Genomic DNA, 14619 nt, shown 5'->3' with positions numbered 1-14619 from the left:
TTTTTTTGATGTTGAGCTTCAGACCATATTTTGCGCTCTCCTCTTTAACCCTCATTAAGAGGTTCTTTAATTCCTCCTCACTTTCTGCCATCAAAGTTGTGTCATCTGCATATCTGAGGTTGTTGATATTTCTTCGGCAATCTAGGGATTCATCCAGCCCAGCCCTAGGCCTGTTTTGCACACAACCATGGATTGACTTATGTGTGCAAAACACGCCTATATGCAAGTCTCCACAAGGGCTTTTCTCTTGCTGTAGTAGCTTAAAACACGTCAGCTATGAAATAATTGTGTTGCCTGGATGGTACCTTCTTGCATGATTACATTCTTTCTCTGAAAGGTGTCTCTGTGAGGGGCCTTGTCACAAAGTCCACCAGTGTTATCACATCTTCACTCACCTGCTCATGTATCTTTCTTCTGTTACCTAAAATCTATCAACTGTAATTAGGCTCTTGACTACTTGGCTGTGATTAGCACTCGCTCCAGCTGACTAGGCAAAGAGGTTGTTCCAAGCATTACTGTTTACTTTATCCGGGTGGCAAGGCCTAGTTCTTACCATAGGGATCAACTTGTTTCTGACTGCAGGTGTTTGTTTACATGACTAAATGCACTATTACAAATAAATCTTCCTGCGTAGCTGTCAGGGAGAACTATTGTAGACTTGCCTTTTTCCTGATACAGAATCATAGAATTGTAGAGTCGGAAGGGACCCCAAGGGTCATCTAGTCCAACCCTCTGCGATGCAGGAATCTCAGCTTGATCACACACGACAGATGTCCCTCCAACCTCTGCTTAAAAACATCCAAGGAAGGGGAGTCTGGCACTTCTTGTGGGAGTCTGTTCCACTGTCAAATGGCTCTTACTATGCTGTGCTTATAGGGACGCAGGTGGCGCTGTGGGTTAAAGCCTCAGCGCCTAGGGCTTGCCGATCGAAAGGTCGGCGGTTCGAATCCCTGCGGCGGGGTGCGCTCCCGCTGCTCGGTCCCAGCGCCTGCCAACCTAGCAGTTCGAAAGCATCTCCGGGTGCAAGTAGATGAATAGGGACCGCTTACCAGTGGGAAGGTAAACGGCGTTTCCGTGTGCGGCTCTGGCTCGCCAGAGCAGCGATGTCACGCTGGCCACGTGACCCGGAAGTGTCTCCGGACAGCGCTGGCCCCTGGCCTCTTAAGTGAGATGGGCGCACAACCCCAGAGTCTGTCAAGACTGGCCCGTACGGGCAGGGGTACCTTTACCTTTACCTTTATGCTGTGCTTATGGGGAGATTTGTTGTTTTGGTTGGCACATTCATATACAGTCATACCTCGGGTTATTGATGCTTCAGGTTGTGTTTTTCGGGTTATGGACCCGCCGAAACCCGGAAGTACTGGAATGGGTTACTTCCGGGTTTCAGCGGTCACGCATGCGCAGAAGCGCTAAATCACGTTTTGCGCATGCGCAGTTGCAATGCAGGAATATGCAACTTTCCCATAAGGGGATCAGATTTGCCACTCCTGGCATTACTAGCACCATGCTCTTAACCAGCTGAGCTATTGCTACCTGTTTGTAGGTGAGAGTGGGGAGGAGATTCCGGGGAGGGGGTAAAATAACAAAAGGTATATTTCCACCTGCCTTGTCAAGGGGTGTCGCCTGACAGTTGTGATGCATATCAAGAAAAGTTAAGGAAAGGTTCGTTCTGCATATCTGAGGGTGTTTCCCCTCTGCGCTCTTCCCCGAGCGGCTTATCTGATTTGCCTCAAACGCCTGGAATGGCGCCAAGCCCAACGCTTGATTTAGGAGCCATATGTCGAAGAAGACTCCAGGTGTACTTGGCGTAATGTTCAGCCGTGTTTGGAACTGCCGCTACGGAAGGGAAAGTGGCCACAGAGCGCGATTGTCGGGATGTTTAGCATACTTGCTTGGAAAAGGTGGAGCTCCCAAGAGCCACAGGGACAGGAGCCAAGGCTGCCTACGTGGTCCTGTGCCTATGGAAAAACAACACCTAGGTTGCCGGCAAGAGGTGCATTGAGTTTCTATGGGGTTACATAGGTTGAGGTGTAAGGAGGCGGCAATTTCCGTCCTGATTTTCTTTTGCATTTCCATATCGCCGCACTTCGGCTTTTGGGTTTGTTGATATTATGGCTTATTAAAGCAAGATGTGGGTGGCGCTGTGCTCTAAACCACTGAGCCTCTTCGGCTTGCCTATCAGAAGGTCTGCGGTTCGAATCCGCGCGACGGAATGAGCTCCCATTTCTCTGTCCCGGCTCCTGCCAACCTAGCAGTTCGAAAGCACACCAGTGCAAGTAGATAAATATGTACCGCTGTGGCAGGAAGGTAAACGGCATTTCCGTGCGCTCTGGCTTCCATCATGGTGTCCAGTTGCGCCAGAAGTGGTTACGTCATGCAGGCCACATGACCCGGAAAGCTGCCTGTGGACAAATGCTGGCTCCCTTGGCCTGAAAGCGAGATAAGCGCTGCAACCCCATAGTCGCCTTTGGCTGGACTTAACCTTCCAGGGGTCCTTGACCTTTTTTAATAAGACGCATTGCTGCCTCCAACCGCGAAGACAGGGCGTAGTCATCAATATTCCTCTTTGCCATGAATTTACCCAATCCTCTTCCAAAGCCATCTAAACTTGGAGGCAATCACTGCCTCCTGAAAGAGTGAGTTCTGCAGATTAATTCCATCGGGCATTAACTACCAGACTTTTAGAAGACATCTGAAGGCAGCCCTGTTCAGGGAAGTTTTTAACTTTTGATGGATTACTGAATTTTAATATTTTGTTGGAAGCCGCCCAGAGTGGCTGGGGAAGCCCAGCCAGATGGGCGGGGTATAAATAATAATAATAATAATAATAATAATTATTATTATTATTATTATTATTACCTTTCCCTTTAAGAATGCTGGATGTGGGAGCAGATGAGCCAATGGCCTGATCCAGCAACCTCCTTTTATGACCCCCAAGTTAACCTTGCAAGGTGAAGAAGAGGAACCATTCCAGGCAACGGTCAGCTCACTCATAAAATCGTCATGCCAGGCCAGGGTGGGGTCAAGATACAGAAACAGAAATCTAAATCAGAAATTTTCCCTCTGACTTTTTTATTTTTTTAAAAAGCCTTTTAAGAGGCTTATATTAGGAAAACAGAATAAAAGCTTTCTCTCCCTCCCCCCCTCTCTTCGCTGGGAGAGGGAACACCGTCCCAACGTTTGATGTGAACTTGAGAGTCTCCTCCGGGATGGGAAATGTGTTTGCGTTCTGAAAACAAGGGCTGAGCGGAGGAAAACACTTAAGGGCCTTTGATGTGGAGGGAGGGAAATTATTAAACAAAAGGAAAGCCCGGCCCCTGCATGGGAGATCTGATTATAAATAAACATATGATTCACTGTATTATCCGCCTGCCTTAAAAGCCAGGGTCCTCTCCGCTCTTCCAATCCAAACATTGCTGAATCTGAACGGCTCTGAGACGGGAAGGTTGGGACGGCTCCAGCAGATTCATTTCAGCTGGCGAAACTGACACTTCCTCTGGGATCGGCGAGTGGAGCTGTCGGCACTCTAGCTATCTGTCTGCCTTCCTTCAGCCTTCCCTGTGGGACGCCGGATCCTGCCGTCCCTCTCTTGGCCCTCTGGTCCCTGAGCTCCGATGCTATCAGGCACCAAAAATAATAACAACGACAATACTTTTAAAGAAAACACAAGCGAGACCTTATCTCGGGCTCGGATGTGAAACAACTTCCTCCTGTTGTATTTCTTTTGTGCGCCGAGAATAAAACGTCTGGGGAGGCCTGCAAGCCGGCAGCTTAATGGGGGCTTTTCCAGTTTCCCCGTTTTCCGGCTCAGGCAGAGCTTAGAGGAACAAGTTAGCACGCAATATGCTAACTTTTAAGAGAGAGAGAGAGAGAGAGAGAGAGAGAGAGAGAAACAAATAGAGAGAAGTGGGAGGGCAGAGAAGGAGAGAGAGAGAGAAACAGCCACACAAATTTCTCATCCCAGCACCCTGCCGAGACATTAGGAAGGGGCAAATCTGCCCATTTTGATTTCCACCATTTTCTGTCAGGCCTGGGAAGTGGCGAATTAAAGCTTTTGTTTTAATGCAGCACCTTGCAACCACAACTAGGGGTGGGAGATACAGTGGTACCTCGGGTTAAGTACTTAATTCGTTCCGGAGGTCCGTTCTTAACCTGAAACTGTTCTTAATCTGAAGCACCACTTTAGCTAATGGGGCCTCCTGCTGCCGCTGTGCCACCGGAGCACGATTTCTGTTCTCATCCTGAAGCAAAGTTCTTAACCCGAGGTACTATTTCTGCGCTAGCGGAGTCTGTAACCTGAAGCGTATGCAACCTGAAGCCTATGTAACCCGAGGTACCACTATACAGTCAGTTTAGGTTTCTCTCAGTTTCTCATTTTTCCAATCTTGAGTTGAGTTTTCCACATCAGTCTGCATTTTTTTTAAGTCCTCATGAAAATTCACCAGCATTTTAGTGTGAATTTCTCCTGCTTTGCACATTTTTGTATCCGGTTTTTCCAAATTCACATTTTATTTTATTTTTTGCATACCAGTTTCTCCACACACAGTGCATTTGTGCATACTACTTTCACAAATATATACCCATTTCCATGCACACTTTCCTAATGTTTTGGTATTTGTACAGGTTAGCTGAAGGGAGGATAGCATTGCAAAATTCAGAGAAGTGCAAATTTCGAAGGATCACTGTCTTCCAGTGTACAAATTGTTAGAGAAAGTGCAGATTAGATAAGTGTGCATTGAAAGGGGAACTGAACTGAATATCTCCCCCCTCCCTAAAACAGGCTGACAAATTTTTTTTTATGCTGTAACCAAAACAACAGCTGAGGTGATCAAATCTGCAGGGCAATGTTTAATTTCTCTCGGTTCCAATCTCCCGACATCTGAATATCTGGGCATTAAGAACGAAAAGGAAGAAAGTGAAATGCATTTGGCCGACCCAAAGCAAAACCTCATCCTCTTTCCCCCGTGTGTCCCATGCGGAATCCTAAAAGCAGCGACGAAAATGTTAAAACTTAACGTTGAAATTTTATTGGCTGAAAGCCACGTTCAGCTCTGGTTTCCAAGCCAAAGGATCTATTCAATACCCTCCATTAAGATCAAATGGGCGAAAGTATTTTGGTTTGGGAAAATGCTTTAGTTGCGTCTAGAGGCTTAGCTAGCTCCACTTCTAAATTTTGAAGCCTCCCCCCCCAACATGTTCTTAATCTCCAGCTGTTTCTAGACTACCATTCCCATCATCCCTGACCACTGGCCCTGCTAGCTAGAGATGATGGGAGTTGTAGTCCAAAAACAGCTGGAGACCCAAGTTTGGGAAACACTGGTGTAAAAAGAGGCCCTACTGGATCTGGCCAGTGGCCCCTATAGCCCAGCACCCTGTTCTAATAATAATAATAATAATACCTTTCCCTTTAGGTGCTGTGGGTTAAACCACAGAGCCTAGGACTTGCCGATCAGAAGGTCGGCGGTTCGAATCCCCGTGACGGGGTGAGCTCCCATTGCTCGGTCCCTGCTCCTGTCAACCTAGCAGTTCGAAAGCACGTCAAAGTGCAAGTAGATAAATAGGTACCACTCCGGCAGGAAGGTAAACAGCATTTCCGTGCGCTGCTCTGGTTCACCAGAAGGGGCTTAGTCATGCTGGCAACATGACCCAGAAGCTGTACTCTGGCTCCCTCAGCCAATAAAGCGAGATGAGTGCTGCAACCCCAGAGTTGGTCATGACTGGACCTAATGGTCAGGGGTCCCTTTACCTTTACCTTTTTATTATTTATACCCCAGCCATCTGGCTGGGTTTCCCCAGCCACTCTGGGCGGCTTCCACCAAAATATTAATATACAATAATTCATCAAATATTAAAAACTTCCCTAAACAGGGCTGCCTTCGGATGTCTTCTAAAAGTCAGATGTCTTCTAAAAGTCATAGTGGCCAACCAGATGCCCCGATAGGAAGACAAGATCTGAGCACAACAGCCGCGCTGTTCCTCCTTGCAATTCCAGACACTGGCGTTCAGAGCCTAATGCTGGCTTTCTTCAGATGCTTAGACCCTTGAGAGCAGAAGGTGAAGGTGGCACACTGAACGCACCAAGTGTTAAAAGATACTTAGGAATGCAGGAATCTGCCTGACAAAAGTCAAGAGGGTTGATCCAACACCAGGTCCAGTGTGGCCTACCCCATCCGAGATCCTGGACCAGGTCTGGTCCCTCCAGATACTTCGGAACTACAGATCCCACCAGTCCCTCAGCAAACAGGGCCAAATTGTAGATGGGAGGCTGCTCCTCACAGAGCTACGATTCCCAGAGTTCCCTTTGAAGAGGGGTTGGCTGTTAGACCATTCTGGTAACTGTAGCTCTGTGAGGTGAACAACAACTCTCAGCATCCTTGACAGACCATTTTGTTGTTGTTTAGTCGTTTAGTTGTGTCCAACTCTTCGTGACCCCAGGCACTCCTGTCTTCCACTGCCTCCCGCAGTTTGGTCAAACTCATGTTACTAGCTTTGAGAACACTGTCCAACCATCTCGTCCTCTGTCGTCCCCTTCTCCTTGTGCCCTCCATCTTTCCCAGCATCAGGGTCTTATCCATGGAGTCTTCTCTTCTCATGAGGTGGCCAAAGTAATGGAGCCTCAGCTTCACGATCTGTCCTTCCAGTGAGCACTCAGGGCTGATTTCCTTCAGAATGGATAGGTTTGATCTTCTTGTAGTCCATGGGACTCTCAAGAGTCTCTTCCAGCACCATAATTCAAAAGCATCAATTCTTTGGCGATCAGCCTTCTTTATGGTCCTGCTCTCACTTCCATACATCACTACTGGGAAAACCATACCTTTAACTATTAGGACCTTTGTTGGCAAGGTGCTTTTTAAGATGCTGTCTAGGTTTGTCATTGACAGACCATAGCTCCCAGAATTCTTTGGGGGAAGCCATGACTGTTTAAAGCGGTATCACAGTGCTCTAAACACATGATGTGACTGTGGACAGTTGGTTGACGCAATAATAGTGCAACAGTGGTGGATTTATACTGGACTGTGCACGCATTGTTCTGTTACATTGTTTGCTCTTTGGTCACACTATTGCCGCCTGGAGGAACGCTCTTGCGCAATATATGCGGGTCCCGCTATCCAAATACAAAAATTCACTTATCCAAACATGAGGAATTAGGACCCAAATCTTGGCCTCCCCCCCACACACATTGCAGTTTCAGATATCCAAACTTCTGGACCTGCTTGTAGTACTGTAAACAAACAAGCCTTACTTTTTTGTGTTTTGCTGGTCTTCGACAGACATTTCACCAGAAACCATGGTGGGAAGGATGGAGGGGGTTGGACAAATAAGGAAGCATTTTTTTTCCTTTCTTGTATGCCTTTTGCAAGGTTTCCGAAGGTTTTTCTGGGTTTTTGTTGTTGTCATTTTGGAGGTCAAAATTCTGCGGTCGGGAATGCATTAGAAATTTCCCCATAGGAATCAATGGAAATTGTTGGCTCATTTTGTGAACACTGGCAAACTATTTCCTGAGAATGCCTTGTGTATGAATATCAAGACTTGCACGTATAATGCCAAAAGTGGAGGGAAACAAAGAAACCTGGAACACAGAATCATAAGGTTGGAAGGAACCTTAAGGGCCAACATTTCGAATTCCTGGAAGTAAGGGAATCACAGCTAAAGAATCACTGACAGATGGCCATCCAACCTCTGCTTAAAAAAATCAAATGAGGCAATATAGCATCAAGCAGTTGGTCCCTTACCTTTCCCGCCCCGACCTGGCCACAGTGATCCATGCGACGGTCATCTCCAGGCTTGACTACTGTAATTCGCTCTACGTGGGGCTGCCCTTGAAGCTGTCCCAGAAACTCCAGTGGGTGCAGAATGCTGCAGCGAGGCTCCTCACAGGGTCTCTGCTATGGGAGCATATTCATCCAGTGCTTTTCAAGCTGCACTGGCTCCCTGTGGAGTACAGGGTCAGATTTAAGGTGCTGCTTTTGACCTTTAAAGCCCTTCACGGCCTAGGACCCTCGTACCTACTGGACCACCTCTCCCGGTATGCCCCACGGAGAGCCTCAAGGTCCATAAATAACAACACCCTAGTGGTCCTGGGCCCTAAGGAAGTTAGATTAGCTTCAACCAGAGCCAGGGCCTTTTCAACTCTGGCACCGTCCTGGTGGAACGCTCTGCCTCATGAGACCAGGGCCTTGCAGGATCTGATTTCTTTCCGCAGGGCCTGTAAGACAGAGTTGTTCCGCCTGGCCTTTGGCTTGGAGCCAATTTGATTCCCTCCCTCTCTTTCTTTTTTCTTTTCCTTCTCCTCCTGCAAGGAGGCTACATTTTAATATTTTAATGTTTCAATAAACAATATTTTAATGTTGTATTTTAATTTTGTTTTTAAGTTGTAATCATTCAACTTGTTTTTATTATTGCTTGTAAGCCGCTCTGAGCCCGGCCTTGGCTGGGGAGGGCGGGGTATAAATAAAAATTATTATTATTATTATTATTATTATTATTATTATTATTATTATTTTACAGGATTTCACCAGGAAGCTATGAGAAATGCATAGATTAGAAAGAAAGCTGCATGTTTGCCCCAAAATTTTGCAGGCACAAACAGTATTTAAAGTGGGGTCTTAATAAACCTCCCCCCCCCCAATAATAATTAATGCACAATAAAAAGAACATCTGGATAGGCCCACAGAACCAAAATACCAATGGATCTTAGTTTAGGGTTCAAGGCAGTTCCTCCTTAAGGTTCAGCCAAAATCTGTCCACCTGTAACTTAAGAGGTTTCTAGGTTAACAATGGCCTGGTTTGGGGGGGGGGGTGAATCTCTGTCATGTAATAAGAGGAAAAGCCTCTTGAGTCCAAGGAGATGTTTGGACCTCATTAAAAATCCCCGACAAGAGAACCGGCTGGCAAATTCCAAGCTGTTTCCCCCACCCTACCCTCAGCATGCCCCCTTGGGAAGGATTGAATCCGCAAAGCTGGAGGAAAATGAACAGCTGGGATTCATCCTTGCAGAAATCAGTCAAGGCCTTTGCTTTTCGCATTAATGAGTTGGCTAAATTGGTCTGCGTCTACCCCAAAACTGCACGGACCTTTCTCAAAACAATCTGGAGAGCTTTCTGCAGAAGGCGACATTTGTCTGTGGGCAGGGGGGAGTTGATTCGTAAGTCGGCAACGGTTGATCAAGGCATCCTCTGCGGGAGTGTGCAGGATCCCAACGGAGTCTTGAAAACTCCGGTACCTATTTATCTACTTGCACTGGTGTGCTTTTGAACTGCTAGGTTGGCAGGAGTTGGGAGAGAGCAACGGGAGCTCACTCCATCGTGGGGATTCGAACCGCCATCCTTCCGATCGGCAAGCCCAAGAGGCTTAGTGGTTTAGACCACAGTGCCACCTGCATCCCTGCTTCTGAGTACCAGTCGATAGGAACCACAGAAGGGGAATGTACAATTGTACTAAGGTCCTGCTTACAGGTTTCCTGTATATAATTGAAATAATAGTAGTAATAATAATAATAATAATAATAATAATAATAATAATTAATAATTTCTTATTTATACCCCACCCATCTGGCTGGGCCTCCCCAGCCACTCTGGGCGGCTTCCAACAAAACACTAAAATACAATAACCTATTAAACATTAAAAGCTTCCCTAAACAGGGCTGCCTTCAGATGTCTTCTAAAAGTCAGATAGTTGTTTATTTTCTTGACATCTGGTGGGAGGGCGTTCCACAGGGCGGGCGCCACTACCGAGAAGGCCCTCTGCCTGGTTCCCTGTAACTTAGCTTCTCGCAGTGAGGGAACCGCCAGAAGGCCCTCGGCGCTGGACCTCAGTGTCCGGGCAGAATGATGGAGGTGGAGACGCTCCTTCAGGTATACTGGACCGAGGATTCTGGACTAAATGGGTCACTGGCCTGATCTAGAAGGCTCTTCCTATGTCCTTACATTGTTGGTTGTTTTTTTTTTTTTTTTTTTGTAAGAATTAAAACTGCTAAAATCTTTTTAAAATGTTTCTTTTGATTTTTATTGTTTTCTAAGAAAACAACAACCATATGCACTCTCTTACTCTTTCTTTCCCAGGCCGAGCCCCTGACACCCAAACTCTCAACTTGAAGATGGCTGGAGTGGAAACAAATCCCGCGACGGGGAAAATCATTGTTGATGCAAGAGAAACCACTTCTGTTCCTCACATTTATGCAATTGGAGACATAACAGAGGTAGACGTCTACATAAACTCCTTGACAATGACAGGAAAACTTACTTTGTTCTTGATTAATAACTGCTGCCCATTTGTCGTCAAGCCTATATCAGCGTGTTAAAGCCCCGCTTTTCGTTTTCATTTGGAGTGTTTATGCCAGCAACACAGAACAGTAATTTCCTCCGCGCAGAACACCTCTGCATCAGAGATTATTACTGATGCTTATCAGGTGAAAAGCATTATGTGGCAACAGCTGGCAAGAAGGCTTTGTTATCTCTCCTATATCAATTCTGCCTCTGAAATAAATAGGTTTTGCTGCCCGTGGAAGGCAAAAAATAAAAAATACAGCTTTTTTTTTTTAAAAAAAAAGGCTGAAGGTGTTAGTAATTTGACTGTGAAATCAAACTGATTGACAATTAAGTTCACACGGTTTTTGCAAAAACACTTCTTGCTTGCTCTCTCTTTCTCCCTCTCTGAAAGAAATGCATCATGCTGTCTTGATGACAGCAACTCACAACTTCTAACCATTCTTGCAAGAGAGGCAAAATGTTGTGTGGCAGAGAAAGTTTCCTCTCCATCTCTAATATACACTAGAACTTGAGGGCACCCAGCAATGCTGAATGCCGGAAGATTCAGTACAGACAAAAAAAGAAGTAGCTTCTCCACACAGTCCCTAGTTAAATTATAGAATTTGCTCCCACAAAAGGTAATAATGGCTACCAACTGGAATGACATTACATATAATTAAATTTTCTAATTTACATTTCAAAATATTCATTTACACAACCTTAAACCAAAGACTTCCTTTCTTCTCTTTCCATGCTTCATTTTGCATACCATTCATCCCTGCGTATTTTACATGAACTGAACCATTCAATAATCCATTGTTACATCCATCAAAACTTCATGCTACCAGCGTTTTTAAATAAACACAATTTTCACCCATATATTCAGTAAACATTTTCCAGTCTTCTTTAAACGTACATTCTTCTTGTTCTCTTATTCGAAAAGTTAAATCTGCAAGCTGTGCGGATTCCATCAGTTTAAGCTGCCATCCTTCTTTGGTTGGGACCTCGCTCATTTTCCATTTTGAGGCTAAAAAAAACACGGTCTGCAGTAGTAGCATACACAAATAACCTTTTTTTTGACACCTGGGAATTTCCCTCTGAATTATTCCCAATGAAAAGGACTCTGGTGGTTTTTTTTGGAAAGGTACTTCTAAATATATTTTTTTTCCAGTTCATTATATATTATTTCCCAATATTCTTTTACCATTTGACAAATCCTCTATCAGGAATGACTTTTAAAGGAGAACAGACAAATTTGTGGAGGAGAAAGCTAAGGGTCATCAAACTTTTTCAGCAGGGGGTTGGTCCACTGTCCCTCAGACCTTGTGGGGGGCTGGACTATATTTTGGGAGGGGAAATGAACAAATTCCTATGCCCCACAAATAACCCAGAGATGCATTTTAAATAAAAGCACACATTCTACTCATGTAAAAACACCAGGCAGGCCCCACAAATAACCCAGAAATGCATTTGAAATAAAAGCACACATTCTACTCATGTAAAAACACGCTGATTCCTGGACCATCCGCGGGCGGGATTTAGAAGGCGATTGGGCCGGATCCGGCCCTCAACCCATGTATTAGTGCCTCCTAACCCAAACGGCTACGTTCTGCCTCCGCTGTCAGAGGAGGTAACACTTCTCAATATCTTTTGCTGTCAAGAGCAGGAAGTGAGGGTATTCTTTAGTTATCTGTGGCATTTATATTATCCTACCTTTCTTGCTGCGGTGAACACACTTCTCCACACTGTACCCTCACGCCTTGCGTGGTAGAAGTTAGGCAGAGCTTGGGTGACTGGCCCAAGGTCACTCAGCAAAGTTGGCCACCTAGGCCCTAGTCCAGCACCCTCAACCGCCACACCACACAGTTTATTGGCGCACTTGGGTGCTGTTTGCGTGGGGGGTGCAGGGGGGGCTGGCCGCACCGGGCGCAACATCTGGGGGTTAGGGTTAGGGGGCGCAAATCCATGGGTTAGGGGGCGCAAATTACTTGCCTTGCCCCGGGTGCTGACAACCCACGCTACGCCACTGTTGTGGGCTTCCCATTGTAGCACCTGGTTTACCCCGTGAGAACAGGATGCTGGACTAGATGGGCCCCTGGCCTGATCTGGCAGGCTCTTAGAGGCCTAAACAGCCTCAGTCCAGTATACCTGAAGGAGCCTGTCCACCCCCACCATTCAGCCCGGACACTGAGGTCCAGTTCCGAGGGCCTTCTGATGGTTCCCTCACTGTGAGAAGTGAGGTTACAGGGAACCAGGAAGAGGGCCTCCTCGGTGGTGGTGCCCACCCTGTGAAACGCCCTACCATCAGATGTCAAGGAAATAAACAACTGCCTGACATTTAGAAGACATCTGAAGGCAGCCCTGTTCAGGGAAGTTTTTAATGTGTGACATTTTAATGTATTTTTAATCTTTGTTGGAAGCCGCCCAGAGTGGCTGGGGAAACCCAGCCAGATGGGCGGGGTACAAATAACAAATTATTATTATTATTATTATTAGAATCATAGAATTGTAGAATTGGGACCCCGGGGGTCCTCTAGTCCAATGCAGGAATCTTAGCTTGATCATCCATGATGGATGGCCAGCCAATGTCCGCTTAAAAACCTCCAAAGAAGGAGAGTTAACCGGCTGTCAGGGGAGTCTGTTCCACTGTCAAACAGATCTTACTGTCAGAAACGTTACTCTTGATGTTTAGTCGGAATCACCATTCTTGTAACTTGAATTCATTGCTTTGGGTCCTCAAATTTTTATTTATTTTCTGCTGAGCTCCCAATGGAATTTATGTGTAGTTTGTTGGTTTCTGAGGCCTGTACCACCATTCCTAGATACTTATAATTTTTATTTATTTTATTTTATTCTTTATTTTATTTTTTAATATAATTTTTATTTCTTTTTCATATAATATTATGCATTCACATCATCTTTATCCACTATACCGCCTTGGCTCTTAGAGCCTATCAACTTCCTTCCCTCCCACCTCATGGCCTTCAAAATTCACCTTTTATATCATCGCAATTTATATGTTTTCCAATTCTAATTACACTCATTACAGAATATCTCGAAAATTTAAATAAAGAGAGAAAGAGAGAAAATTTCTCATTACAAGTCTTCAGACAACCCTGCTAGTGGTGTTAATTGCTTACAATGATCTTTCAGATATCGTATGAATTTCCTCCAGTCTTTTTGGAATACTTGATCTTGCTGGTTTGGGATTTTTCCTGTCAGCTTTGCCAGTTTTGCAAAGTCCATCATCTTCATCTGCCCCTCTTCTTTTGTTGGTACTTCTTCTTGTTTCCATTTTTGGGCTAAAATAATTCTTGCCGCGAAATTAAAAGACGCCTGCTTCTTGGGAGAAAAGCAATGACAAACCTAGACAGCATCTTAAAAAGTAGAGATATCACCTTGCCAACAAAGGTCCGTATAGTAAAAGCTATGGTTTCCCCAGTAGTGATGTATGGAAGTGAAAGCTGGACCATAAAGAAGGCTGATTGCCGAAGAATGGATGCTTTTGAATTATGGTGTTGGAGGAGACTCTTGAGAGTCCCATGGACTGCAAGAAGAACAAACCTATCCATTCTGAAGGAAATCAGCCCTGAATGCTCACTGGAAGGACAGATCCTGAAGCTGAGGCTCCAATACTTTGGCCACCTCATGAGAAGAGCAGAGTCTCTCTAGAAAAGACCCTGATGCTGGGAAAGATGGAGGGCACAAGGAGAAGGGGATGACAGAGGACGAGATGGTTGGACAGTGTTCTCGAAGCTACCAGCATGAGTTTGACCAAACTGGGGGAGGCAGTGGAAGACAGAAGTGCCTGGCATGCTCTGGTCCATGGGGTCACGAAGAGTCGGACACAACTAAATGACTAAACAACAACAACAACAACAACAATTCTTGCCGCAGTTGTTGCATACATAAACAGGCTTTTATCTTCCCTTGATATCTCTTCACCCACTATACCCAAGAGAAAGGTTTCCAGTTTTTTAAGAAAAGTATTTTTAAACCCCTTCTTTAACTCATTATATACCATTTCCCAGAAAGCCTTCACCGGTCCTAGAATTTTTATTGCCGATAATCTAACATAGTCCCACACATGGGTGCAAAGCGAGTGTTTGTATCGACTTGTTTACTCAGGGAAGTCTTAAGCCATTGTTTTCTCATACGCACAGAGGGGGAAAAAATACCCTGCGCTTATGTCTGCAGGGATGTTTTAGTAATTAGCTTGGGTGTTCCTTGTGCTTTTTTTTTAAAGGAATGTATGCCAGAGGCTTTCCTCCCCCACCCTCCAGGTTTTATCTCTTTCTCTGATCTCTGGAACGCCAAAATAACATCTGTATTTCCTGCCACAGAAATGATTGGCAGCTGCATTTCAGGCGGT

At 45.4% G+C, this 14619-nt stretch overlaps 1 protein-coding gene across 1 annotated transcript in view; it reads left to right on the top strand.

The window, feature by feature from the left end:
- The window catches only part of TXNRD2 (thioredoxin reductase 2), a 71170-nt gene that overhangs the window by 38725 nt on the left and 17826 nt on the right, over window positions 1–14619 (top strand). The window contains exon 12 of the mRNA XM_079956844.1: window positions 10062–10198. Within this exon, the coding sequence (XP_079812970.1) occupies window positions 10062–10198 (137 nt within the window). The remainder of the gene's footprint in view (window positions 1–10061; window positions 10199–14619) is intronic.

This window comes from Podarcis cretensis (genome assembly GCF_951804945.1).
Source record: "Podarcis cretensis genome assembly, chromosome: 16".
In the NCBI taxonomy this organism is placed as follows: domain Eukaryota; kingdom Metazoa; phylum Chordata; class Lepidosauria; order Squamata; family Lacertidae; genus Podarcis; species Podarcis cretensis.
The sequence above is the reverse complement of the archived record's forward strand: the minus strand, read 5'-3'. Positions and strand labels throughout refer to the sequence as shown.